The sequence below is a fragment of the Orycteropus afer genome, unplaced genomic scaffold, assembly GCF_000298275.1.
Source record: "Orycteropus afer afer isolate SDZICR_OR568_19922 unplaced genomic scaffold, OryAfe1.0 scaffold00034, whole genome shotgun sequence".
Classification (NCBI taxonomy): domain Eukaryota; kingdom Metazoa; phylum Chordata; class Mammalia; order Tubulidentata; family Orycteropodidae; genus Orycteropus; species Orycteropus afer.
Genome location: NW_006921621.1, coordinates 14,808,615 through 14,829,707, shown reverse-complemented (window position 1 = coordinate 14,829,707; position 21,093 = coordinate 14,808,615). Strand labels below are relative to the sequence as shown.

Genomic DNA, 21,093 nt, shown 5'->3' with positions numbered 1-21,093 from the left:
GGGGTCGCTATGAGTCAGAAATGACTCGACGGCACTTAACAACAACAACAACAAGTTGTATTATCTTTTCTTTAAGATATATATATAACATAAAATCTGCTGTTTTAACCATTTTTAAGTGTCCAGTTCAGTAGCATTAATTACACTGTGTTGTATAACCATCTCTACTATTTCCAAAACTTCTTCATCACCCTGAACAGAAAACACTGTATCCATTAAGTAATAACTCCACATTTCATCCCCCACCCTCCTCAACGCTGGTACCTTTCTGTCTCTTATGAATTTGCCTATTGTAGATATTTCATATAAGTAGAATCATATATGTCCTTTTGTTTCTGGCTTATTTACTCAGCATGTTTTCAAGGTTCATACATGTTATAGCATGTATCAGAAGTTCATTCCTTTTTATGGCTTAATAATATTTTGTCATATGGATATACCACGCTTTATTTATCCATTCATCTGATGACTTGGAAGTTTTCCAACTTTTGCCTATTCTAGATAATGCTGCAATGAACATTGGTGTACCAGTATCTGTTTGAGTTCCTGTTGTCAATTCTTTGGGGTATATACCTGGGAGAGCAATATCTGGGTCATATGAATAATTGTTTTATCTTTTTGAGGAACCACCAGACTCTTCCCCAGTGGCTGCTCCACTTTATATTCCACCAACAATGTATGAGGGATCCGATTTCTCCACATCCTTTTTAACACTTGTAATATCCTCTTTTTAAATATATATATATATATATATATATATATAAAATAGCTATCATACTAGGTATGAAGTGATAGCTCTTTGTTGTAGTTTTGTTCTTTTTTAAAGAATAGCATTTCACATACCATAAAATTCACCTATTTAAAGTTCAATGGTTTTTAGTATATTCGAGTTGTGCAACCATTACCACAATCAATTTTAGAACATATTCATCACCCCAAAAAGCAGCACTCCCCATTTCCCCACTCTGCACTCCCTACCTCTAGGCAACCACTAGTCTACTTTCTGTCTCAACAGATCTGCCTATTCTGGACATTTCATATAAATGGAATAATACAATGTAATCTTTTGTGAGTGAGTCTTTGACTTATCAAAGATTTATGCATATTGTAGTATGTGTTACTACTTCATTCCCTTTTATACCCGAGTAATACTCCATTGTATGGATATACCATATTTTGTTTATTCATTCATTAATGGATGGACATTTGGGTTGTTTACACTTACTTAATTTTTCCAGTGTCCCTCTCCTCCCCTCCTAACCCTGGTAACCAACAGAGAAAGTTCCCTTCCATATATAAACCTTTCCTTGACTTTTTACAATAATGAACTAACACAGTATTTGTCCTTCTGTTTACATTTTTTGACTGGTATGAAAAATGCAATTATGAGCATTCATGTACAAGTTTTTTAGTAGACATATGCTCCCATTTTTCTTGGATATATACCTAGGAGTACAACTGCTGGGTCATGTGGTAACTCTAAAGGAGATCTGGTGGCACTCTTAGGTTTAGCATTTTGAGGAAATGCCACACTGTTTTTGCTAAGTAGCTGCACCATTTACAGTCCAACTAACGTTGTATGAGAGTTCCAGTTTCTCTACATTCTTTTCAACAATTGTTATTCTGGCTTTATTTATTTAGTCCTGCTAGTGGAGCTCTGGTAGCATAGTGCCTAAGGCATTTGACTGCTAACCAGAAGGTTGGTGGTTCAAATCCACCAGCCATTCCTTGGAAGGAAGGTTGGGCAATCTACTTCCATAGTGATACCGCCTCAGAAACCCAAGGAGAGGTTGCTATGAGTTGGGTTTGACTGGACGGCAGTGAATTTTTTTTTTGTGAGTGGGTGTTAGGAATCCCTGGGTGGTGCAAACGTTGAACACACTCAGCTGCTAAATGAAAGGCTGGAAGTTTGAGACCACCCAGAGGCACCTTGGAAAAAGTCCTGGTCATCTACTTCCTGAAAACCCAGTGGAATACAGTTCTACTATGTATATATGGGCTTGCCCTGAGTTGGAACTGACTCAGAGGCAACTGGTTACTGGTAGTGGATGTTAAGTGGTATCATATTGTTGTTTAGATTTGCATTTTCCCTGTGGTGGATGATGTTCAGCATCTTTTCATGTGTCTATGACCATTTGTGTATCTTCTTTGCTGAAAGGCATATTGAGATCCTTTGTCCATTTTTTAAATTAAACCAAACCAAAAACCAAACTCACTGCCGTTGAGTCAATTCGACTCATAGTGACCCCTCTTGGGTTTCCAAGGAGGAATCTCTACAGAAATAAGCCTGCCTAGTCTTCCTTCCGAGGAGTGGCTGGAGGGTTTAAACCGTCAGCCTTCCGGTTAGCAGTCAAATGCCTTAGGCACTGTGCCACCAGAGCTCAGTTACTTTTTATTATTACTGGGTTCTAAGAGTTCTTTATATATTCTGGATACAAGTTCCTTATCAGATGTCTGATTTGCCAGCATTTTCTTCCATCCGTTAGGTAGTTTTTTCACTTTCTTAATGGAATCTTTTTTTTTTTTTAATTGTGATTTGGGTGAAAGTTTACAGAGCAAGTTCACTTTCCATACAGCAGTTCACATACACTTTGTCTCATGACATTAACTACAATTTACCCCAATGCAACAGCTCCCCTCCCACTTCCTCCTGATAGTTACCTCTTCCTGTGTCCATCCCTCCATGCACTCCTGCCCCCTGAACTGTCTCCCTGTGCATATTCAGCCCTTCTTTCTCCCATTGATTGTTCTCTCCAAGGAGTGTATCTACCTCAGGTACATGTTCAACTCTTATGCCTGTCTTTTGTTTGACTGGAAGCCACAGGTGTGGGTTCAATTCCAGACCTGAAGGGTAGCTAGGGGCCACAGTCTCAGTGGTTCCACCAGGCTCTACCAGACCAGCAAACCTGGTCCTTAATGGCATCGTTTGATATGTTCTCTCCTTCTGAAACATTTGGGAATCCTAAGTCAACAGTGTACTGTTTGTAATACTATAAAATTACCTGTTTGCTCCTTTTTAGTTGGAATTAGTAGTGACTGTTCTGTTAGGCAAGAGCAATCATGATTCCAATTACCAGCCTACCTGACTTTGCCACTAGGTGTCATTCTGTTATCTTCTCCCTTTCTTTATAAACCACACTGTGGGGTTTTCTTCCCACTTTGTATCCAGTGCAGCACGGTGGCAGTTCCCTGAGTATTTCTCTATTGTTAACCTTCAAAGGGCTGTCAAGAAATCTGGATATAGCAGATCCTGTCATTTCATTGTTTAAAACATTCTAGTGGTTTCCCTTTCACACTTAATCCACGTTAATGATTTGTCTTTTATTTTATTCTACAAAGCCCAACACGATCTGGTTTCTGGCTACTTCTGACTTCATCTCCTATCTTCTCCCTGTCATTTACTCTCCACTTACTAGCCATGTTAGTCACTTTCCCTTTTTTCTAACACACCAAGGAAGCTTCTACCTTACCACTTTTGCACTTGGTATTCCTTCAGCCTGGAGAATTTTTAGTTATATATTCTTAACAGGAGCTCTCGTAGCATAGTGCCTAAGGCATTTGACTGCTCACCAGAAGGCTGGCGGTTCAAACCCACCAGCCACTCCTCAGAAGGAAGGTTGGGCAATCCTACTTCCGTAGTGATACTGCCTCGGAAACCCAAGGAGGGGTCGCTATGAGTCAGGGCCAAATCAACGGCAAACAACAACAACATATTCTTAACATTTGCTTTCTCACTGTGTTCACATCTTCCATTTCACCCCCTCCAAGAGGCTACCCTATCACATCAGCAACCTTCATCACTCTTTGCTTTACTTTTTCCATAGCACTTATCTTTGTCACTTCTATTCCATGCCTACTTGTTTATTATGTGTTCCCCTACTACCACATAAGGCCCATGAGGGTCTAGACTTTATCTGGTTCTCTCCTGGATTTCTAGTGCCTGGACAGCTCCAGATGGGCATTCAGTTATAACTGACTCTTTTGTAATTGCCAATTTGTGTTCTCTCAAGTTAGCCAAATCTGTACAGGTGTATTTTCATTCAATATCCATGACCTGTTTTGTGTCTCTTTACCCCAAAAATAGGTGCTGCTCTCCTCTCCTTTGCCTTAAGGGTATTTCTTCTCATTAGTATCTTTTGATTTTGAGAGAATTCCTATATAGACTTTTCATGTATTTCTGCATCTTGAGTTTTATTTCTCAGTTTGCTGAGAATCACAATTCAGATACCTAGAATTCACTGAAAAGTGAATCAACTATCATGTTCTCCAGAGGCAGGCTCATTACATTGTATATTTTATAGATGGATGGTAAGAAGCAGGTGCTACTGGAAACTTTAAGAAAAAAAGAGTTTGTTTTTTTTTATAGAAACTTACTAAGTATAAGAGCATCATAGCAGAAGGAGAAAAAGAAAAAAAAAAAAGGTAAGACTATAGAATAGATCTATTAGTATAGTTCCTCAATCTTGATATCCTAGCTTGGATCTTCCTTTCAGACAGTTACTTACATAAAACCTTCCTTAAGTCATGAGATAGAATACAGTATTACAAGTATTTGTTATAGTCTTCTTACTTACATACCACACACACACACACCAAAAAAAAAAAAGAAAACATACAGGAGAGTTCCGTTTTCATTTATTCCATCCTGTTCCCATCAACTGTCAAAATATCCTAGATATTCTAATACTCTTATCACCCAAATTTCATCTTCTTTTTATTACTTTTTATACCCAGAAATAGCACCAAAATTTTGTGGAACCATGTAATTGGATTTTTTTATTTAAAAAAAAGTGGTTTTGTAATCAAATCTATACTATTAGTATATAAGATATATGTTGTTGCTGTTGTTATGTACCATCGAGTCAGACCCGACTCACAGCGACCCCTCCTTGGGTTTCCAAGGCGGTTTCACTACAGAAGTAGATTGCCCAACCTTCCTTCCGAGGAGTGGCTGGTGGGTTTGAACTGCCAGACTTCTGGTTAGCAGTCAAGTGCCTTAGGCACTACCCTACCAGAGCTCCTGTAAGATATGTGACGGCAGGAAATGTCTTTGCATCCGTCATAGTATCTAATCTAGTGTCTTGTGCATAACAGTATTGTAATTTATATGAATAAATGTTGAAATAAAAACTTGGTTTTTAAACTTACTGTTTCCAAACCATTTTGTCACCCTGGTTCTTTTTCATTTCCTTCCATGCAGTTCAGCATATGAAATCCAGATGCTCATGTTAACTTTAGTTCTGGTCTCAATCCTTTTCCACCCACAGAATGATAGGGTGGCCACCCAGCTGACTGTGAGCATTCGTGTACAAGGAGACAAACGTCTCAGCAGCCTGCGCCGCTGTTGTGCCCTCACCCGCTATGATGCTCACAAGATGAGCCATGATGCATTTGCTGTCATTAGGAACTGTAATACTTCTGGAACCCAAACTGAATGGTGAGTTCTTTTGTAGCTTGTCTTCTTGGAAGAGACTTACGCCCTGTCTTAGTTCTAAAATTAGTAGGCATCTGATCTCTTCCAGCTGGGGTCAGCTCTTTGTGACTCTGGCTAGCAACACTTAATTTAAAGGGGAATGGTCTTTTATTTACGAAGGAAGAAAACACTGCTGCAACTCTAGAAACAAGACAGCTCAGCTGCAACTTTCTTGCCTGACATTTGGTGACATTCTAGTTCTCAGGGCTAGGCTAGAAGGCAGAGTTCACCAAGACTACTCCTGCCTGTATAAGCCTGCTATAGTCAGAGGAATGGCCAATTGCTCTTGGAGTACAGAATTCAAATTTCAAGAATATACTTAGGAACTTCTCTCAACTACTTGATTGTCCTATTTTAAAAGCATCTCAATAATCTCTAAAATCCCAACTCAGTTTTATTCAGTAGTAAATTCCACTTCAGTTGCTTATAAAATATAACCAAATTATATGAAAAAGTCTCTTTGGAGTGTGTTCATTTACGGTCCATTAATGATTTTCACAATTGTAATCTAATACTTATTTAACATAGCCTATTAAACTGGAAAAGGAGCCCTGATGGCACTAGCTGCTAAAAAAGTTCAGCAGTTAGAATCTACCAGCAGCTCCATGGGAGAAAAGACCTGGTGATCTGCTCCCGGTAAAGATGAAAGCTTAGGAAACCCTATGGAGCAGTTTGCTCGGTCATATGGAGTCACTATGAGTTGGAATCAACTTAGTGGCACATAACAAAAACATTAAATAGAAAAGGTCTATATTGAATACTATCAAAAATTAAAGTTTAATGTAACCACCTAAATTATTGCTTTTGTAAACTTATTGGCACTCCTCTTATATGTACAGACCTCTACAATAAATAGGGTCTCTGAAGTTTGAGTCTTTGTTCTCTACTTAGAGTAATTTACTTAACTTTTACTTCTCACTGTATTTATTTACTTCAAATATTAAAAAGTTTTAGAGAACTAAGTGATAATTGCAGTACTATGTTCATATGATACCTCATTTGAAAACATACTAATGACAGACTAGAATACTACTAATAGGATAAAATTTATTGACAAGGAAGTCTCAAAATTACCTGCTTATAAGACTCTGCCCCAAGGCATGAAACCTGAGGATAACAAGACACTGTCAGAATTTAAAATAGCATTTGCTATTCCCCTTGAGAGACTAATCTGTATATAGAAGTATGTTTTTCTCTTCTGAAATTCAGCTTGTAAAAATTTGGGTAACTGACATAATGAGGAAGTTTGACAGCAATTTCTTGAAATGTTTCTGAGATACTGAGGTGAGTAACCAAAAGCTGAATTTCATTCCCTAGAAATTCCAGAGTGGAAAATCAGCCAAAGATGGGTCAGGTGGTGCCCTGTTTAAAAACAGGGACATGAGTAAAAGGATCTTTTTCAAGAGTCTTTCTAATCTAAATATTCTAAAGTTTTTCTGTTCGCCTGAAGAAATGGTTTTCCTCATCCCTGAATTATAGCAGCTCTACAGTAGTAACTTATAAAAAAAAAACAATACCCAGCTGTCAGGGGATCCATATTATTTAGGGTAGGTGTTCACTATGTCAGGAGCTCTGATGGCATAGTGCCTAAGGCATTTGACTGCTAACCAGAAGGCTGGTGGCTCAAACCCAGCAGCCACTCCTCCAAAGGAAGGTTGGGCAACCTACTTCCATAGTGATATCACCTGAGAAACCCACGGAGGGATTGCTATGAGTCTGATCCGACTGGACAGCAATGCGTTTTGGTTTTTTTTGTTCACTGAGTCAGTGATTCTCAAAAATGTGATCCCAGACCATCAGTATCTCCTAAGAACTTTCTAGAAACAAGCCCACCCCAGGTCTACTGAATCTGTTAACGATCAGGTACAAACAAAGTTTGAGAACCATTTTAGTATGTAGTAATTTCCTCTTGTGACAGAACCAGAATCCCCATCATTTACAAATTGAATCTGTATTAAACTCTGAAATAGTGACCTGTTGCTAATCTTCTTATTCCTTTTTGCATAGGTCCCCTCCCCTCACAATGCTTTTCCTCTGTGCTACCAAATTCTCTGCCTCTGCTCCTTCATCTTGCACAGACATCACCGTCTTCTTGAACAGTGACTCAAGTTCTCTGCCAAAGGTGCCAGTTACCAGTTCAGAAGCTAAGACCCAGGGAAGTGGCCCATCAGTGACAGCCACCAAGAAAGCAACCAGTTCTCTGGAATCATTCTTCCAAAAAGCTGCAGAAAAGCACAAAGTCAAAGAAGCTTCACTTTCCTCTCTTACTGCCACTACCCAGGCTCCCATCCAAACCAGTTCACCATCCAAACCCTCATTTCCTTTCCAAACCAGTCATACTAAAGGAATTGAGCCCTTTTTTAAGAAGAAAAGTTTAGAAGCCCTAAGGCAGAAACAGCTTAATAATTCTTCAGTTTCCTTTCCTCCACAAAAGTCATGGTCCAGTTCTAAAGAATTAAGAAACCATTTTCTGACAGAGAATCCAGAATGTGCCCGTACTTGTGAAAAAGTGCTGAAACCAGAATCCTCTAAAGCAACTCCTGCAGAGATGGCTGTGGACCAGAGCAGCCCAGGCAGTCTTGCTTCTTCAGCCTCCAAGTCAGCTTTGGGTGTGGCTCAAAAGGCAGCTACTACGCCAAGTCTTTTGGATGCTGAAGACCAAGTGTCCTGTGAAAAGTGTGGCTCCTTGGTACCAGTGTGGGAGATGCCAGAACATATGGACTATCATTTTGCATTGGAGTTGCAGAAATCCTTTTTTCAGCCCCATTCCCCAAGCCCCCGGGTTGTTCCTGCCCTATCTCCTCAAGGCAAAAGAAATCCCAAGAGCCCTTTGGCCTCCGGTAACAAACGGCCTAGGCCGGAGGGCATGCAGACACTGGAATCATTTTTTAAGCCATTAACACACTAGTGCTGCCCTCAGACTTGCTGCAGGGTGTTAGTATTTTATCTATTACCTGGGAGAGGGAAATATGTTCACTTTTCAAGGAAATCTGTAACTATGAATTTTTTTTAATAAAAATAATCCAGTTAGGTGCTGGGTTAAGGCTTCCATCTCTTCACAGGCATGGATTCTAATCCCATCACTGATAGAGATATAAAAATTCATCTGCCAGAGAGAGAACTACTTTGAATTTTTATTCGTTTAGAGTTTAGGGAGGCAGCATCATAAAGTGTGTGGGCCCTGGAGCCTAAGAGACCTGGTTCCACACCTCATTGCCTCTGTAAGTATGGCCTCAAGCAGGTCACTTTCCTCAACTGTAAAACTGAGAATACTTCATAGATTATTGAAGATTACAAATAATGTGAAGTGCTTAGCTTAAAGTTGGCATGGAGGATGAACTGAATTTTTGAAAAAAAGTGTTTAAAAAGTTGTCCATCACTCTCATACACTGCTGGTGGGACTGTCAAATGATACAACCACTGTGAAAAGCAATAAGGTGATTCCCTAAAAAGCTGAAATTAGAAATACCATTTGACCCAGCAATGCCATTACCAGGTATATGTCCTAAAGAACTGAGACCCAAGACAAGAACAGATACATATACACCCATGTTCATCGCAGCACTAATTAAGTAGCAAAAAGACGGAAACAACTTACGTGCCCATCAACAGAAGAATGGATAACCAAACTATGGTACATACACACAATGGAATACTATTGCAACACTAAAGAATAGTGTAGAATTTGCAAACCACCGCATAACGTGGATGAACCTGGAGGACATTATGCTGAGTGAAGTTAAGTCAATCACAGAAGGACAAATACAGTATTAATTCATTATTGTAAAAAGGAAAGGTTTGTAGATGGAAGGAAACTTTCTTTGTTGGTGCCTAAGGCACTTGACTGCTAACCAGAAGGCTGGCGGTTGAAACCTACCAGCCACTCCTCGGAAGGAAGGCTGGGCAATCTACTTCCGTAGTGATACTGCCTCAGAAACCCAAGGAGGGGTCACTATGAGTCGGGTTCGACTCGAAGGCACATAACAACAACATGGGTGAGAAGGGAGGGGAGAGAACACTGCAAAAAAATGCATTGACCCATGTCACTTTAAGTGTATTTCACTGATATTTCAATAAAATGTATTTTTTAAAAAAAAGGCCATCAGCTCTGTGATGGGCAGTTTAAGGTAATACCTTGACCAAAACTGTATTTCATTTGGAGAATGGGAGAAGAGTTGGGACTTTAAAGTGATATGGTAAATTTAGGGCAAGGCTCGGTACATAAAAGCTACTCAAACACTGAATTTCATGCAAGTAAACCCTATCATAGGAGCTCTGGTGGTGTAGTGGTTAAGGCGTTTTGTTGCTAACCAAAGGTCAGTGGTTCAAACTCACCAGCCAATCCACAGAAGATGAGGCAGTGTGCTTCTGTAAAGATATACATACAGCCTTGGAAACCCAGTAGGGGTTGCTATCAGTTGGAATCCATTCCATGGCAGTGAGTTTGGTTTGAGTTTTTGGAAACCCTATTATAAAGGAGCCTTGGTGGCATAGTAGTTCAATGCTTAGCTGCTAACTGAAAGGTTGCCAGTATGAACCCTCTAGTGACTTCAAGGCAGAAACACCTGGTGATCTGCACCTATAAAGATTGTTGTTAGGTGGTACTGAGTCAGTTTTTGACTCTCTGCGACCTTGTGTGACAGAGCTACTCCATAGGGTTTCCTAGGGGCTCTGGTGGTGCAGTGGCTAAAGCACTCGACTGCTAACCAGCCATGCCTTGGAAGGAAGGTTGGACAATCTACTTCCATAGTGATATAGTGATACTGCCTCGGAAACCCAAGGGGGGAATTCGACTCAACGGCAGTGGTTTGGTTTTTTTTTTTTAATCAATACAGGAGCAGATTGTCAGGTCTTTTCTCCCTGGAGCCAGTAGGTGGGTTGGAACCACCACCAGCCTTTCAGCAGGTGAGCACTTAAGTGCTGCACCACCAGGGCTCCTTCCATAAAGATTACAGCCAAGAAAATCTATGGGATGATTCTGTCAGGCAGGGTTGCTATGAGTCGAAAATGGACTCGACAGCACCTAACCACTAACCCTCTTATGGCTATAGTTTTAGCTATTGGCCCTTCGAGCACTTGTATTTTGTTCTAATGTAGAATGCGATTGCTACTGAACCAGTTTGGAAATTGTTTAGATTGAGTAAAGCATGATCAAAACTAGATCCTCTCTAGACTCTTCCTATTCCAAGTGAGATTTGAGGCACAGCAGCATCACAGAGAGCTTGTCAGAAATAGTTTATGTCACCCTTACAAAATCAGAATCTGCTCATTAATAAAATTCCCCAGGTGATCAGTGTGCATCTTAAAAGTTTGAGAAGTACTGATCTAGAAGACACCACTAGCATTTCCTTAGACCCCAAAGTATAAATTTAAGAGGTAAGTGCTTGGGACTTTAGGGTCATTGGCATGTTGTGAGGAGAGGGGACCTGTTCATCTCTTCCTTATTGAAGTATGAACTTAGGACTTTAAATTCATTATGGTAGCTCTTTCAATGTGTCCAGTACTTACAGTACAGTATTCTTAATCTCCATTCTTATGTATAAGAAGTCAGCTCTTTGGCTTTTCTGACATGACTTTCAATGGGAAACCTGGAATTGCACAGAGAACCCAACAAAAGGTGAACCGAGTTGGGTGGTAGGGAAGGTGAACAGGAAGGCGAAAATGGTGTACATATTCTCCCCTTCTCATAAAATACACAAAACTTCCTCTACTTTTTAGTTGATTTATAAATTAGGGACGGGTATATGTTCAGTTAGAAGAAGTGGTAAAAGTGTGAAAACCACCAGGTACAGCAGGAAACTATTTCTTCCTCCAAGTGTTTTCTAATTTTATGGAAATCTTTTAAATAATGTTAGTAGTGTACATGTCTTCTCCCTACTAGTATTGTAGCTTCCTGTAGGCAAGAATTCTTCACTGTGCTTCACAGTGTCTTACTCATAGTGCTTGACATTCACTGAATGGTGAATACTTTCAGATCTTATTACCTGAAGTGAAACAGTACTCCTTGGGGGCCTGCCTTATACAACTATTTCTCTTCCTAAACATTCCAAAAATGTTCCTCAGCAAGTAAGTGGCTCCCTAGTTCCAGATGTCTCATTAAGTCTAGAGATGTTGGCTTTCCAATGTTTCCTTTTTCTTTATCCAGGAAAAAGATAAGTATTTTTAAAACAAAAAACTCTGCTAAAGCTTTCATCTCTCTTGGGCACTATACAGAACAAGCTGAGCAAGTCGGATTGACAAGCTTCTCCCCTTCTCTACTCCTGTCCATGGGATGAAGGACAGCAGAAACCCAGGTTTTACTGGGTTTCTTGAGACTGGCAGTGCACGTGTGGCAAGGAGATGGTGGCTGGTGGGTGACCAGTAAAGAAGAGACCAGCAGCACGCCTTCTCTTTTCTTGGGGATACCAACTCTAACCACTACCTTGCAAAGGTCAGTGCTAAGGAAAAGCTGTAGTGCCTTTTTGAGGAATATAACCTTTCCCTCTTCACAACTGTTTATCAGCAACAGCACAAAAGGGAGTAAAGAGCTTGTAGTTCCAATACAGGAAGAAGTTTTTTCAACCACAAGCTTCTTAGAAGCAAGTTACACCAGTGATATTTTAAAAAGCAGCTGAGCCTGAATGGTAGGAAGCCACTACCACTTAATACCTTGGAGGCAGAACACCACATGGGACCTCGGGACCCATTTATCATTAAATTTCTTTTGCCAAGTCCTTTTTTTTTTTTTTTTTTTTGCAGTTAACTTTATAGCTATAAAATGTGAGTAATCAGATACTCTGAAAAGGGAAGAGGGACTAAGATTTGGCCAAGGGGACCTAGCAGCTTAGGGTATATAAACCTCACCTCAGGCTACTTGTCATTGCTAGACATGAAGAGCCATTTTACCATTTGTCTAAATCCCACTCTTCCTTAAGTAAGCTGCCCTCTAATCTCAAAATCTCTTGACAGCATTAGTTTCAGGGCACAATGGAGGACTCCCTATTGTAGGGTAGCTACCTATTTCAAATGAAAAGGATAGGTTTCACTTTCTACTCTGCTACTAGCTCAAAGAACTAGGCAAAACAGGGCAGAACATTTGGTTATGAGACTGGAACACAGATCTGACGTTTCTGCATTCAGGGGTCAGCAGTGTTTGGAGTTTCACTTGTCTTTCTATATTCCTAAAGAGGAATCTAGTTCTGGAGGCTAAGCCTGTATCTTAAGCATGTTGTTGTTGTTGCTATGTGCCGTTGAGTCGGACCCGACTCATAGCGACCCCTCCTTGGGTTTCCGAGGCAGTATCACTACAAAAGTAGATTGCCTCATCTTCCTTCCGAGTATCTTAAGCATAAGCACAGTATATCCAATAAAACATTTTTATTCTGTACAATATATATGTTTGTGTATATATATATATATATAATATATATATATATGCAGAGAAACCTTAACCAACAAATCCCTGAGTCCATGCGAACCCAGGACACTAACAAAGGGAAAGGAGGGAGTCCATGCCCTAAAGGTAGGAAATATGGCAACATCTCTCCCTTTCCTCCTGGTTCCCTGCAACAGAGGGAAGGGGATGGTCACTGCAAATTAGTAAAATGAGAGGGCGTGGGAGCAGGAAGGGGGCGGGGAAAGTGGCAGGTAGGGGAGCTATGGGTCAGGTCCCCAGCCACTAGTCTGTGAAAGTAAAACATACTGTTTGATTCAGCATTAAAACCAACAGATTACTTGAGAGTAAGGGACGAGACTGACTGACATGCAGCTGACCTTTAGTATGCCAAGCCTCAGCTTGGCAGCCCCACGCGTGGGCCAGCACAACAAATAGCACCTGTGGGGCCTGTGAGAGGAGGAACTGGGGAAATGGCCCTTGAGTGAAGGAAAAGGGAGATAAAGCTGAGAAACAGGCCTCAGGCCTCAGCACAGGGTGGGAGCACTGCCATTCACTTTCCCTGTGCCATTTCTTCAGAACCTGGGCCACCAGGTGGCCAGTAGCAGATTTCTTTTGTCCAGTCAGGTAGCGAAGGGCAACTTACATGGCCTTGAGGTATAGAAAAAGGAGTGCTTTTGAGGACCACCCCTAGTTGTAACAATTCCTGAAGTGCAGGGCCCACATCGGTAGATCACGCTCAGTCCTGATAGTGAGGCCAAGGTGGCCACAGTTCGCTCCCTCCAGTAGACAGGCCACAGAGTTGTCAGGGTTGATGAGTCAACCAGATGGGTGCACAGCCACTGAGCACTGCCCTGAAGGCTCCTTTCTTCTCCCTCAGAACCGCCCCTCCCCAGCCACACCAAGCTTGACACCTCTCCAAAACGGTGGTGGGGAGCAACTGGCAGCGAGCACCCCTTTCCCTAGCCAACAGAGGGCAGCATGGCCGGAAGTCACCTCGTATATTGTAGGGACTGTAATAGAGCTGTCCCTGCCTGGAGGAGCTCAGAAGCCCATGTTGGCCTGGGCCTCTCCTGCTGCAATGGCTTGCACATCAGTGACATGGCCAATGCCCTTGGTGACACCCTCCCGGAACAGCAGCTTGGCGCCCACTTTCAGGTACTCTGGGTGTTTCAGGAAGCGGAAACGTACCACTGCCTTCTCCCCTGTCCGCAGCTTGTCCTGCAGCAGATACATGATCACTGGCTATCCCATTTTCTACCAGTCATGGCTCTCCACCCCTGGGGGCCCATTAGGCTTCTACCCACCCTAAGTAGGGCAGTTCTCTTTGTGGCATCAGGGAGTTCCGTGCAAGTCTGGGACCAGGTCTCCAGGCAGAAAAATTCTGATTTTTTCCCCCAGAAAAATGGGGGCATGGCTGGGTACTCTCACCTTGGCATGGATCTTTTCCACCACTGCTGTCTGACGTACATTGCCGACGTGTACTGTCACCTGGAAACCTCGCCTGAAGGTGGTGGCATGGAACAGTAGGACTATCTCTGCCTCGAACACTGAGCAGATGGTGGGATTCATCTCGGGGCTCACCATCACCATGCCCTAGGGAGGCACAGCCCCCAGACCCAAGAAGGGCAGATCTAGCATTAGACTCTCCCTCCCCAGCCACCCCTATACCCTTTTACAGAATCTCAATTCCCTCTTCCTCTGGGACTCCAAACAAAACCTCAGAAGGAAATACTCAAACGCTCCTTGTAGAAGAAATCCCTTACCCACCTCCTGTGTTCTCTAAGCTTTGTAGTGCTTTGTACTGTTAGAGCCCTGGACACTCAGGATGTACCACAATAATTCATATTTAGTCATCTCCACTAATTCTTTTCATATGAGGACAGTCTGTGCAACCTGACCAGAAGCTTATTGGGACTCTGATTATGTTGTCTCTGAGTTTCTCTGAAGCACCTTAGGTGCTTATCACTCAGCAGCCAGTCTCCTAGGTGCTTTTCTTGATGCCCCCTCTCCCACTCACCTACCCACCTCACCTTGCGAAGCAGTGCACGGTCAAAGTCCCCAAGGGCCAATGTAGCAGCCTGACCAGCTCGCAGCACACGACAGGCAGAGCGGTTGCGCTGAATGCTGCACACTCTCAGCTCCAGGAAGCAGCCATCGTCTGTGGGGCCCACCACCAGCTGGTCCCCCTCGCGGCAAATCCCACTGCAGCCCAGAGGGCAGGTGGTACAATGTCAGCCTAGGCTCCCCCCACCCCCTGCCGTCTACTTCTCTGCTCAAGGTTACCCAGAGCATTTCTTTCTTTCTAAGGTAGATCCTTGAGGTGGGGGAAAGGGAGCCTAAATTCAGACTTGAATGCATGTAGGAGGGATGACTTCTATGCTCTAGTCCAGAGTGCAGACTCTGAAGCCAAAGAGGTAGCAGCCGGTTTGACAACACAGAAGACATAATCCCTGAAGGACCAAGTTATCCCCTTAGGTTTCATCCTCTGCTTTGGAGTCTTAAGGGACCTCTCATCTTCCTCACTTTGAGAAGAGAAGCCAGGTGAGCACACTCCAGTGTATGGTCCCAAATCCATACACTACTCCCTCAGGGGCCCAGAGAGGACCAATAAGCAGCAATACTGTTTCTTCCCTCATAAGCCAATAGACTAGCTTTCTCTAGCTTTTCTGAAAATGAAAACCTAATTTGCAAACATGCACCACCTTTAAATGGGCTCTGTTCAATCCCAGAGTCTCCTCCTTTGGGCCATGTCTTCACGAGTATGAGTGTGAGGCTGAATGGATGGGTGGCAAGCAAGGCAATTCACCTGGAAAGTGTCCCTCCAACAACAGTCCCCACCTCTGGTACTGTGTAGATTTCATCCACCTAAAATCAAAGAAGACTCTCTCAATGGACTGGCAGGTAAAACTGGCAGGTCCAAGATATCTAAACAGACTCTAGGCTTGGTCAGAACTAACCCCTTTCTGTTCCCCAACCTACTGCCTGTTTAGGTAGATTACTACCTGGAACTCTGTCAGCTGCTGCATGAGTTCCTCTTGCTCTTTGCTGTTGGTGAGCGGTGGCAGAATGTTTAGAAAGACTTTGAGCAGGTCCAGGCTTTCTCCAGACACACTGGACAGTGTGAAGATAGGAGTGACACTGTAGAGGAAGGCATGAAATGGACAGATAAGAAAGTTCCAATAGGAGGCAGAGACCATAGCCCCATACATGGGAAGATGAGCTGCTCTCTAGATAGCTTAGGGCCCTTCTCTTCTATCTGCTAACCTCTGTGGAAGCTCTGAGCTCAATCTCTGAGTCAGCACATGAAGCTATTCACACTATGAGGGAGGTGGTGATGTGTGGTATGTCACTTCATCCCCAATGTCCCAGAGTATCTGAAAACTTCCTGGTTGGCTCCCAGTGAGGACTGGACAAGGGGAAGCTCAAGTACTTCAGTAAAGACTCTCCCATAATTCCAAGCTGAAGAACCACAGCATTGAGAACTGTTCTGGCCCTGGGGAGGGGATACAAGCTCCTGGGCATTGGGCCCGTGTGGCAGCCTTCCCTGTGGATCAGGCATGTGGATCAGGCACTGGGGTGAGGCAGGCTTACTTGGGTGACTGAGCAAACTGCTGGGCAGCGGTGACGGCATCATCCTCAGAGGTGACCAGCATGGGGACCTTGTGGCAGCCAGGCTGTTTGAGGACCCGCTCCAGCTGGCGTACTGTCCTCTCCACTGTGGTCTTGGCACACAGATCTACTTTGCTGACCACGATGAAGAAGGGCACTTTCAGGGCCAGGGCCAGCCCTAGATGTTCCCTTGTGGTGCCAGCTGCCTCAGAGAAGGCAGGCAGCAGGAAAGAAGAGAGAGAATGTGGGAGAGAAGAGAGGGAAGAAGAGGAGAGTTACTCTGGCTCTAAAATCTGAGAGTCAACACCTCCTGTCCCCACCATAGCCATGTCCCTGCCCCCATGGTTCCTACCAATCCCCGTGTTGGCACTGACGAGGAGGAGGGCACAGTCGGGGCAGTATGAGGTGAGGCCAAAGATGGTGGTGTGCAGGTACTTGTGGTGGCCTGCCAGGTCGATGAAGGTGATCATCTTGGAGCTGCTCTCACAGATCTCTTCTGCAGTCCGTGAGTCACTGTAATTCACCACCTGGCCCAGAGCCCAGGGCTCTCAGTGCCCACTGCCAGCCCCCCCAACCCTTTAAGAGTCGCCAGGGCCTAAAACAGTCTCTGGGTGACCTTACCTCTTAACCCTTAGCCCCACTTATGGTTTAATTCAGTTGTGTCCCATTTGTTTTCAAGAGAACTAGACCCTTAGGGCCTTCATCTACATTACTACAGAAAGTTTCCACGTTCTGCCCCCAGCCTCTATCCTTCACTGTTACCATCCCATCCTCAGAGGCTGGCCCCACTGGGTCCCAGTGATCACATGCACCTCTCCTTTGCTGTTAAAACCCAGGATCTCGAAGCTGATGCTGGAAGTTCGGCCAGACTGAATCTCATGCAGATGCCGGAACAGGTTGAGCCGGGCTCGGCCCCGCCCATTGTCCAGCTCTCCCTGGGTCAGGACTCCAAGCAGAGTTGACTTCCCTGAGTCCACATTCCCCAAGACAGCCACACGGAGGTCTAGGAACTGTGGACAAATTGCCTGCAGTAAGGGCTCCGATGCCCACCTCTCGCCACAGAGTTAGGGCAAGGGCAGTGATGGCCCTTGAGGAGCAAGAGATAAACTGGATACCCCCAGGATCCCAGGCCGGGGAGTCTGCCACCTCAGGACCCTCCCAGGGAACGTGGGCATGAGGGGTAGGGAAGAGCGTGCATTTCACCTGCTGGTTGTCAGGGACCTTTCGTACTAGGACCTCAGTGATCTTCCGGGGCATGTCACTATCATAATCCACTTCACGCTCCCGGAGAACGGTGATGTCTGCCCCAACCCTGTCACAGCAAAGCCATGGCTGCCATACCTCACCTGTAGTCCCCCTGTTCCAGCCAGACTCTGGGCCACTGGCCTTCCCATGCCTCTCACAGAGCTCCCCACACCACCCTACTTTACTTCCCAACTCCCTCTAATCCATCTCAGATCCACAGCTCTCTTTTCAAAAAACAAAAACAAAAAATCTTAACTCAAGGAGCAAAAAATCCTAGGTCCAGTAAAGAGAACACCCACTCTCCCCTCTTAGTTCTTTCCTAAGAGAAGACAAGTCTCATCTTAGCCCCTCAGGTCCAACTGGAGTGGGATGCCTGGGTCCTCCCTAGAGTTAGGTAAGAGAGAGGGAAGCATACTTCTCTGCCATCCGGTGCAGGGTCTTGAGGGAAGCCCGCATTTCCTCCTCTGCCAGCCCCACCAGCAGCCCATTGTCTTCCACCCCAATCTGGTAGACAGCCTCACCGCGACCCTCCTGAAGCCGCCACTTCATTTGTGTCACCAGGTGCTCAAAGCGGTACTGGGAAGGATTCACCAGCTTCAGCTTAGGGCAGGTGAGATATGATGAGAAGATGAAATTGGGAATACTCCTCCCAAGCCCATATATTCCCCATTTGTCCTGCAAAGAGAACCAGAACCCTCCCATCCTACCAAAACCCCTTGTCCCTGACCCACTCTAACACTGAGTGCTCCTCCAAGAGAATGAGGTACAGAGCCCTTACCCTTAACCATAACCCTAAATTACTACAGATCATGAGGTTTGGAAGAATCTCAGAGAAATTACCCCTTGCTGGCAAGAACACCTACCCCATCCCTCTGGTCCTCCCCAGCCTAAGACTCACTTTATATTCGATGTTTCCATCTTCAGCCTGAAAAGAAACAGGTAGTAGTTACCACACACCATCTGGACCCAACCCCTACTTCCTGATTCCTGTTGGGGCCCAGGCAGGTGTCTTGAGAAAGCAGGAAGCCCCAGGGGCACCTGCCTAAGCAGGTAACTGCCAAAGAAAGATCAGTGGCAGAGAAGCCCTCTACTCAGGCCCAATGTGGCCAAAGGAAAAGAGTCTAAAGATACAGTCACCTATTAAGCCAGGAACAGAACCGTGAGTCCCTCCTTTCTTCGACCACTGGCAGCATGTTCTTCCCAGATCCAAGATCATCCCTTCTCCTCAGAGCCTCAAACTGTCCCAAGAAGGCTCTGTGCCCAGGCTGCTGAGGCCTTTCTTTGCCACTGGTCTGGGAGACACTGCTTCCTTCCTGCCCGCCCCTCTCAGCTGATGTCATCAAGAGTAAGAGGCTGCAAGAGGTTCTGGACCAGGGCCAAAGGGTGAGCTCAGCACCGGTCACTACAAGCCCTATGAGAGAGGAGCCCAGGTGAAAGAGGAGTAGGGCTCCAAAGTAGGGGCTGAAGTGAACAGAAGAAACTCAGAAAATAATAATGAAAGGGAGACACTCCATAAACCAGACTCACAATGGCTTTTACCTCCTGCTTCCTAATCCCGGTGCTTCAGATGAGGTAAAATCCTGAATCTACCCCGCATAATCTCTTCCACCTCCTCCCTAAATCAAGTTACCCATCACAAAAACATCTTGTTGTCCGAGCCTTCCCCTCTCAGGTTCAAGGAAATATGGGGTGATGGTAAGTGGGGGACAGAGTTTGGGCTCCATAACCCAGGAATTTCCTCCACGATCCTACAATTCAAGGAAGAAGGACCCCAAAGGCCAGAAGGATAGTCTAAAGCCCACTCTACTCCCTCTACTTTACCTACATTAGTCCTACATTTCTTGTCTTTAGTGGTAAAAGGGGGCTCTTTAAAAAATTGAGATATAATTCACAGACCATAAAATCCACCCCTTCATAGTGTTCACCTTAGTGAGTTTTAGTATATCACAAGGTTGTACAACCATCATCACTAATTCCAGGAAATTTTCATCACTCTATTCCCCCCACCCCCCACCCTGGACCCAGACAACCACTAATCTACCTTCTGTCTCTATGGATTTACCTATTCTGTAGGTCCTGAATTTCTACACTCCTCCTCCCTGGCCATTTCAGTTTTCCTCTTCCATTTCTGTTATTCCATCCTTTCTCAGCCCTCTAGCACCCAGGCTCTGTCAGGTCTTCATCCATAATCTCCACCTCATAGAGTGTAAGGGAGATTTTTTCCCATCAACAAAGATGCTCTAGAAACCTTTTTAACACTTTGCTGGACATGGAAACTACTCCTCTGAAGGAAAGACTGAGTGGACAATCTACTTCCATAGAGATACCACCTCGGAACCCCAAGGAAGGGTTACAACCAGTGGAATCGACTTGACGGCAGTGAGTTTGGTTTTTGGGGCATAGAAAATATCTCGGCTTGGTAACTTCAGAAAAGTCCAAGAATGGTCTAGGTCAGTGGTTCTAAAAGTGTGGTCTTAGGAACAGCAGCATCAGCATCATCTGGGAACTTGTAAGAAATGCAAATTCTCAAGCCAACCTAAGACCTATTGAATCAGAAATTCTGGGGGAGAAGTCCAGCAAACCAGGTGATTCTGATGCACACTAAAGTTTGATAACCACTAGTTTAAGCTCTTCCCCCGGTCCTCCTTTCCTAAGAGGGACAAAGGAGCAGTTATCCTCTACCTCTGAGATAGATGAAGCAGGTTTGTGGAGGCGCTCTTTGTCCCCACCCCCTCATAGAACACCAAAGGGTGAGAGGGCTAAGTCTCACTGTTCTTCTGGTTTTATGTACATGTGTCTGTACTGGAAGATAGGGAGCGAACACACTGGTCTTTTACCGGGTACTCCCCTCCACACTGTACAACAAGTTAGGAGTAAGTGGTGGTTACTCTGCCTACCTTCTTATCCCAGGATGCAATCTCCCTTCACCTGTCGCAGCACAGGGAGCGGGGGCAGGGTGATCTACTCTGCTCTTTCCAAGAAAATGTGAAGGGGTATCCCTTCTTCCCACTTCTACTAGGGGAGTTCGGCCACCAGAAGGGAGATCCAGTCTCTTGCTCCCTCCTCCCTGGGGTCCTGGGACCGGAAGGGGGTTCCCTCTCCCGCCCCTTCCCTAGGGTCTGGACACCGGAAGGGGAGATTCACTCTCTGTCCCTCCTCTCTGGGGTCGTAGGGCCGGAAGAAATGGTTTGTTCTCACTCCGCCACTTCTCAGGTGCTTACCTCGGGGGGCAAGTATGGGGGATTGTTGGCTTTGCCCCCTCTGTTTCTTCCGTTCTTCTTCTTTCCCTTCGGGCCCCCGCAGCCGCTGCTACTGCCGGCCCCTCTAGCCTTGAGGGTTCCGCCCACGGTCGGGCCCCCTCCCGGCCGGCAGCAGCCGCCGAACAGCTCCG

At 44.7% G+C, this 21,093-nt stretch overlaps 2 protein-coding genes across 2 annotated transcripts in view; one reads left to right on the top strand and one right to left on the bottom strand.

Annotated features, from left to right (window-relative positions):
• POLH (DNA polymerase eta) overlaps positions 1 to 8,381 on the top strand; it is a 48,367-nt gene extending 39,986 nt beyond the window's left edge. Inside the window, exons 9-10 of the mRNA XM_007936202.1 lie at positions 5,268 to 5,437; positions 7,481 to 8,381. Of these exons, the coding sequence (XP_007934393.1) occupies positions 5,268 to 5,437; positions 7,481 to 8,381 (1,071 nt within the window). The remainder of the gene's footprint in view (positions 1 to 5,267; positions 5,438 to 7,480) is intronic.
• Positions 8,382 to 13,889: 5,508 nt separating this feature from the next.
• Positions 13,890 to 21,085, bottom strand: GTPBP2 (GTP binding protein 2). The gene is made up of 12 exons (XM_007936201.2): positions 20,924 to 21,085; positions 18,601 to 18,627; positions 18,118 to 18,302; positions 17,661 to 17,769; positions 17,270 to 17,467; positions 16,810 to 16,984; positions 16,440 to 16,659; positions 15,851 to 15,986; positions 15,655 to 15,713; positions 14,879 to 15,050; positions 14,277 to 14,441; positions 13,890 to 14,066 (listed from the first exon to the last, which is right to left on the bottom strand). The coding sequence occupies exons 3-12, from the start codon at positions 18,249 to 18,251 to the stop codon at positions 13,890 to 13,892; spliced, it is 1,545 nt and encodes a 514-aa protein (XP_007934392.1). The 5' UTR covers positions 18,252 to 18,302; positions 18,601 to 18,627; positions 20,924 to 21,085.
• Positions 21,086 to 21,093: the final 8 nt, after the last annotated feature.

What these genes read in the sequence shown, in the direction of transcription:
- GTPBP2 (XM_007936201.2), bottom strand. Translation starts at nt 18,251, where the DNA reads ATGAAGTGGCGGCTTCAGGAGGGTCGCGGTGAGGCTGTCTACCAGATT. An exon ending in AGGTCCCTGACAACCAGCAG is followed by an intron (nt 17,468 to 17,660) that starts GTGAAATGCACG and finishes ATTTGTCCACAG; the next exon opens with TTCCTAGACCTCCGTGTGGC. An exon ending in GTTGGAGGGACACTTTCCAG is followed by an intron (nt 15,051 to 15,654) that starts GTGAATTGCCTT and finishes TCTGGGCTGCAG; the next exon opens with TGGGATTTGCCGCGAGGGGG.